The following is a 6921-nucleotide window of genomic DNA, read 5'->3' on the forward strand; positions in this document are numbered from 1 at the left end:
TCTGACGCATTAGGTCTGAGGTGGGAGCCAGGAACCTGCATTTTCAACAAGATATTTAGGTGATTTAGATGCAGGAGGTCTGCTAGTAAGTAGCAAACTTTGAAAAACACTAATATATCCAATGTTAAAATCATTTAGCAATGAATTTTGATATAATCCATCTCCCGCTGTGTTCCTTTTGATGTGGCAAGTATCCGTTGCTAAAGAATAACATTACAGTTTCAAGGCTATGTGTTCAATCAGGGGCAGAACTGGGCCAAGAACTGAGGTCTTCTGACTCAATAACTAACATAGTTACTTTTTAAGCTTCTATTATGTGCTATGGAGTAACAAAATGAGTAAGATAAACTCTGCTTTAAAGGGCAAGTCTAGTGAGGTAATTGTAATGCCTGACAAATATATTAGTTAAGATTTTATGAAGCATTTTTCCCACATTTCACATCAGTATTAACATAACTATAAAGAGAAAAGAGGGACATTTTCCACAGAAGGGAACCTATTGGGAATTCAATTCACCAGGGACTTCAGGTGAATCTAAAGGACTTTTTTACCTTGAAGACTCTAGCCCACCAGCAACAAAGGGGGCCTTAGAGGCTGCAGGATCCTGAAGAGGGGACACAATACCTAACAGATGTGGCATCACCCAGGGGAAAGTGGCACCTATCTCTCAGCTTCCTGTACCTATTTTTAGGCACAGGTGAGATCTCCCTCAGCAACATTCCACACCCTCACCAACTGTCTGACTTGGTACTATTAGTGCAGGGGAGAGGGCAGGAGCCAGCCTAACATAGGTCACAGACTCAAGCGTCACATCTGATCTACTCCACAGTCCTGGGAGGTAAGTTTTAGCCCCATTTCACACAAGGCTGTCTCTTACAGCAATGAATCTGTAGTAACTGCCTGGTTGATTCCTCCAACTTCAAGTCCCAGGAGTAATGTGAGTTTTATCTACCATTTTGTGTTCCAATAACAAGAATTGTAAGTGTCTCCACTGCCTTCATATCATCAATGAATAGTTCTTTTGATTGCTTAGTATTTACTGTTTTCCTATTTTGTTTACCTTTTATTACTTCCTTTAAAACAAAAATAGCCTGTGTTTTTTAGATTAGAAAAAAGTACAGATGAGAAAAAGAATAATTTTCAGTCCCACCACACAAAGAAAATCATTATTTCTCTTTGTTCTACTCAATTGCATAGTGTCCCCCATGTATGGATGTATTATGTAAACATTTTATTTTTTCAGAAATGGACTGATACTGTATACATGGTTCTGAAAACTCTTTTTTATTGTTATTTTACAATGTACCATGAACATTTATTCCATGCACATGGGTGAAAATCCTCTACTAAAAGACAGAGCACTGTAGGTAGGTCAAAAGTCTGCTGGTAACAAGAGTGACACCTAAAGGAAAGTATCAGCTTAAGGTTAAAGCACATAGCCCGGCAAATGCCTGCCAGGAAAAGCAGGACTGGCAATATTCCCATCAGAGAAATCAGAATTAAAGGCCAAAGACATTAAACATATGGGACATCTTCTAAATCTTTCTGGCCCCTACCTCCACCTCTCACTCCCCTTACACCCCGTTGGCCCCTTGGGGCGAATGGATCCTGTACATCTCTTTGCATCCAATGAAAACCACCCATTTTCTGCTTTTTCCTTAGCTCCTCCTGAGCCCTTGACACATCTCCACATTCTCTCATCATCTCCTCACTGCTCAGATGCCTTTCTTGTAAGTCCTCCTGAGAGTCCCTGGGGGAATCGTCCGTCCCCCTATCTGTTTTTCTTTTTGCTTTCCGGGGCACATAATCTTCAGCCGGGCGCTTTTCGGCGGCCCGCGGCTGGCTCTCTGGCTTTGCCTGGGAGGCTGACTTACCCTCACTTTGTGGCTTGCCCTCACCTTTGGACTTGCCCTGCTTTTCCTGGCTCCCCTCACCTTCCGGTTGTCCCTCATCACCTGGCTCTCCCTCATCCTCTCGCTTTCCCTCGCATTCTGTCTTCCCCTCCATGTCCGGCTTTTCTTCCTCGTCTGACTTTGCTTCATCTTCTGTACTTCCTTCATCTTCTGGCTTTCCCTCACTTTCTAGGTTTCTTTCATTCTCTGGCTTTCCTTCATTTTCTTTGTAGAGCTTTTCCATGTCGAGATGTTCCCTTCTTTGCCTTTCCTAGGAGACAAAAAGAAGACACAGGACACTAGGGCTTTGGGAGTTGAACACAGGTCCTGCTAGTACTTGCCTTTCTTAACTTAAGGTTTTCCTGACCCTATCCCATCTTCCAGGTACACTCCCACCCTTACATTCCTTCCTTTCCTTTTCACTTTACACATGTTCACAGGAGCCAGTCTTACAGAAACTTCCACAGGTGCTTCTCCCTACATTTAAGGAGGATGTCCTGAGAAATGCGTAGGAGCATATTGGCCCTTAAATTTGCTCTGGCCTTGGCTATGCCTACCCATACCAATTTTAACTGAGTAGTTCCAATTTACACTGACCTGCAGAAATCCTGGGCAGTTTTCTTCTTTTTCCCCTTACAAGCAGTTGTAAAACTTATAAAACTGCAGACAGAGCAGAACCATAGCCAGTTCTCAGATTTCAGGGCTACTCTTATATCCTCAAGGGGCATCACAGATGCTACATCTCCATTCTCTTACTTTCTTATTCTCCCCTCTATCCTCACCAGCCATAGATCACCATATTCCCTTAGGGTCTTGACAGCAGTCATGTATCCTGAAACTGCAAGAGGGAGGATTGGAGGAGGGGTGGCAGGCAGTGGCCTCCCCAACTTCTGTTCTGGCTTAAGTCACTCCTACTCCCAAGGGTCCTGGTGCAGTAGCCCTCTCCCACTGACCTGCACTGATACTGCAGGTCTTTCCTTTTCTTGTCTGGGTTAGTGTCCACAACCACAGACCTGAAGACCTGCAGAAAGACAAGAAACAGGTGGGTGAATGAGAAATTGAGAAAGTGAATGACTGGTAACTTGGACACTGGTTCTTTGGGACCTTATTTGTCAAAACTTTCCCAGCTCCTATCACCTCCTTGCCCTTTCCCTTGCCTTCTCTGATTCCCCTTCCGCAGCTCCTTCTTAAGAGCCTCCATTGTTCTACTTCTGGGAAATAGGCGAGAAAGATTATTTCCAAAGCGTTTCTATGTTTCTGAATCTTCCTCCCAAATTTTTATCTCACTTTTCTGGCACGAAAATGAGTGGGGTTAGAGACAAGGATGTTCTGAAGACAGAGTGTTCTGCTGCACTCAGATCTCTACATTCCAAATCCCTCACCTCAGGGTAGTCAAATAGCAGAGCCCACCACTTCTCTGAAAATGGTGGTGACAGAGACAGGGGGCCAGGCAGAAATGTCCAAAACACCCCTGCCACCTCCTTCCTCCCCACATACACAGAAAGCCCACATTTTTCTGCAATGCAAGAGACAAATTATTTCCAAACCCGGTAACATTTTTGGTCTTGCTGCTACCTCATCTTAATCCTCCTAGTTCAGAAGCCACTCCTCCTGGATAGGGAGCTGATCCCCAGATCAAACCTCTGTCTCCCTTTTTCTACAGCACCTCCTTCCCCTGACCCCCTTAGCCCACCATTTCCGGCTCCAAAATGGAAGGAGGATGGAGAAAAGACACCGGGAACTCAGGCCTGGACCCGTTGCAGGGTCCGCCCTCCGCAGCCTGGGGTCACTGACTGCGCCCGCCTCCCGCTGCCTTGCAGGGATCAGGCTGTTTTCTCGCCGTTTCATCGCTGTTCTCTTCCCTGGTCCTCCTCCTCCTCCATCAGACATCGCCGGTCGCCCGCTTCCTAGGAGTTCCCAACTGGTACCCAATTCTCAACCCTTGACCTCTCTCGAGTTCCGCCCCCCTCCCCCCTCCCCGCCCCGCACCAAGCCCTCCATTTCTTGCACCAAATGAGTGAGCGTCGGGAAAGGAGTGGAGAGAATCCAGTCCTGGACCCCCTCTGGTCTTTGCCCTCTGCCATCCCAAGCCACAGGGATCCACAGGCGGCTATGGGTTCGTAGCCATCTCGAGAAAATGACTCTTTCTCACATTTCCTTCTGCCAGAAGCCTGCACTTCTCCAGGGAAATAAAAGCTGGTACCCATACCTCTTGCCCAACACAAAAAAATTTCTGCGCCAAAATGAATGGGGGTGGAACGGGGCGGTATCTAGAAAGCAGATCCGATCCTCTGTAGCCTATGTCCATTACCATCCCTACCTCAGGGGTCCCCGACTTGTACCGACCTGCAGGCTGTAGGGCAGTTGCCTTCTCTGTCCCTCAGTCTGAAGTCTGCCTTCCTCCACGGAAACAGAGAGCTGGTACCTGGAGGAGAGGGACTTCTGCACACGTCGGCTTCAGATCACGTGAGAAAAACGTCACCAGTGGGCTCGGGTCCCTAGTTCCCCTCCCACCCGCAGAAAGTGCGTCAGGAGCCAGCCCACTTCTTCCCTTCACTAGTCTCTCCGTCTGAGCGCCCTCCGCACCCCCGACCCCGGCTTAGCCCTCTCTCTCGCCCCACAGCACGGGGCCCTGTCACTAATTTTGGTCTTTGCTAATCCCAGAGGTCAAATGTGGCCCTTTCTCTGTGTGGTATGTATTTATTCTTCCGTGGTTATCAGGGAGGGGCTGCACCTTCTTCTAGAGCTGTTGGCCATTGGTACATCTCGGAGGAATTTTTTTCTTTCTCTCCTTTTATCCGAAGGCACCTACTCGATCTAATTCTACACGCAGCCACTGATGTTCATTCTGCCTGTGGACCAGGTCTTCTCATAATGGGTACAAGGTGGATTGTCAAGTAGGGATACAAGTAGTCAAAATAGGGGTTTTATTTAAAAAATTTTTTTTTGGTCTTATTTAATTCACTCTCCTCAGCATGGATTATTCTTATAAGCACAAAATTAAATAAAGCAATTTCATTTATGAGAAAGTGTTTAAGAGAGAGAAAAACTTAAGAGATTTCAACATTTTCTACTCAGAAGAGAGACCAAATTAAATTCATAATATTATCTTTTGCCATGTACACAAGGAATTCAATTGGCAACAAGCAAAATATACATTAAAAAAATTTCATAAATAGCTGGTTCTCTCACATTCTATTTAAAACACACACACACACACACACACACACACACACACACACACACACACACACACACACACTTAATGTTCCCAAACGATTACTGAGTGCTAAATAGACTTGCTGGAATCTGATGGTTGACAGAAAATTCAAAAATGTCTCTTTAAAAAATTTGGCCCATGGCTATTTTCATTCAAAGGTTTAGCTCTAGGCAAAGGGAAGAGCTGTGAGACCAAGGCAGCAGGAGATGTGAATGATGCAGCAATGGTCCTATCCTCCCTGCTCTGCCAAGATCAGGAGAAGGTGTTGTCCTCCACCCCCTCATATTCTAGAATTTCTCATCCCCTGCTTTCAGGCACATGACTCTGTTGCTCACTCCAAGAATATACCTGGACAGGTGACCAAGGTGGTGATATGAGTCACTTTGGCTCCTTCCTTCCTCCCTGCCTCTAATTCCCACAGGGATAACCCAGCCCCAGCAGAGAGTGGAGCATTGTTCCTGCCACTAAAAAACCAGAACAGATCTCTTCTAGACCCTTGCAGCTGAGGGCCTCCATGAGGCCTGAAGAAGCGGTTGCTGGGGTAGAGTCCTCTGCAACCTGCCTGTTCTCTGCCCTTATTCACAGTGCCTGAGTGAAAACCTCCCTAGACCCTGTCTGCTGCCTCCTGCCTAGCCTAAAAGGTGCAGTCTGGTGCAGTCTGGTGAGCCTCTCACCCCCAAACTCTGTATCTCCAGGGAACCCAGAGGGAGCCTAACCTTGCTGCAGGGTTGCTGCCTGTCAGTCCATACTAAACTATGACTGTCTCAGCAAATTTAGGCCAGTGTCTAAGGAGTTCTGCCATGCTGTCCATATTGACCTAGACCAAGTATTCCCAATTGATGAAGTCTGTGGGCCACCTGAAATGGTATGTAAAATTGCATATGTTGAGGAAGTAGTGGAGTATGCACACTCTTGTGAGAAGATCTGTACCCTAGGAACCTGAATAATATTTTGTCCTATGTGCACACCCCATTCTGATTATCCATCATGTTGATGAATATTTGGGTCATTTTCATCTTTTAGCTGTTGTAAATAATGCTGCCATATACAATCATGTATAAGCTTTTGTGTGGATGTATGTTTTTATTTTATATAAGCAAGTTGACATCATGAAAAAGAGGAAACCATAAGGTAAGGATAGAAAGAAGAAGAAGCTGCTTGACAAAGAGATAAGAAGGGGAAGACACAAATAGCAGCTGAGCCACGTTAAAGAGAGCTCATCTATTCCTTGGGTTCAGGCATTATTAACCTATGAACCCCTAAAATTATGTTCAAACGTGTGTGTGTGTGTGTGTGTGTGTGTGTGTGTGTGGCGGTTTCACTCTGTTGTCCAGGCTAGAGTTCAGTGGTGCAATTATAGTTCACTGTAGCCTCGAACTCCTGGGCTCAAGGGATCTTCTTGCCTCAACCTTCTGAGTAACTGGGACTACAGGTGCACGTCACAACTCCCAGCTAATTTCTTTAAATTTTTGTACAAACAGTGTCTCCCTACATTGCCGAGGTTGGTCTCCAATTCTTGATTTCGAGTGAGACCCCTGCCTCAGCCTCCTGAAGCACTGGGATTACAGGTATGAGCCACCGCACCTAGGCTGGATATATACATTTTTATTGTATGTGCACATTTGCTGAGAATAGCGTCCATTGCTCTCATTAGATGTTCAAAGGGGTATGTAATATTAAAAGGATGAAGGCCGTTGACCCAAAGAATATACTTCTGTATACATTTTTTTCCAAATCGTGCTATCTTTATTCTCTTTTTAAAAGAGAAATTCATGTAACATAGAATTAACCATTTTAAAGTGTACAGTT

At 45.5% G+C, this 6921-nt stretch overlaps 1 protein-coding gene across 2 annotated transcripts; it reads right to left on the minus strand.

The window, feature by feature from the left end:
* Positions 1 to 1263: 1263 nt before the first annotated feature.
* Positions 1264 to 4342, minus strand: TCEAL5 (transcription elongation factor A like 5). 2 transcript variants are annotated; one of them, XM_005594218.3, is made up of 3 exons: positions 4239 to 4342; positions 2846 to 2913; positions 1264 to 2163 (listed from the first exon to the last, which is right to left on the minus strand). In XM_005594218.3, exon 3 carries the CDS (start codon positions 2134 to 2136, stop codon positions 1516 to 1518), a length of 621 nt encoding a protein of 206 aa, XP_005594275.1. In that variant the 5' UTR covers positions 2137 to 2163; positions 2846 to 2913; positions 4239 to 4342; the 3' UTR covers positions 1264 to 1515. The 2 variants fall into 2 exon arrangements, with proteins under 2 accessions (XP_005594275.1, XP_073885675.1); XM_074029574.1 differs by having other exon boundaries at positions 2490 to 2913.
* Between the last annotated feature and the right edge of the window lie 2579 nt (positions 4343 to 6921).

This window comes from Macaca fascicularis, chromosome X, assembly GCF_037993035.2.
Source record: "Macaca fascicularis isolate 582-1 chromosome X, T2T-MFA8v1.1".
Classification (NCBI taxonomy): Eukaryota; Metazoa; Chordata; class Mammalia; order Primates; family Cercopithecidae; genus Macaca; species Macaca fascicularis.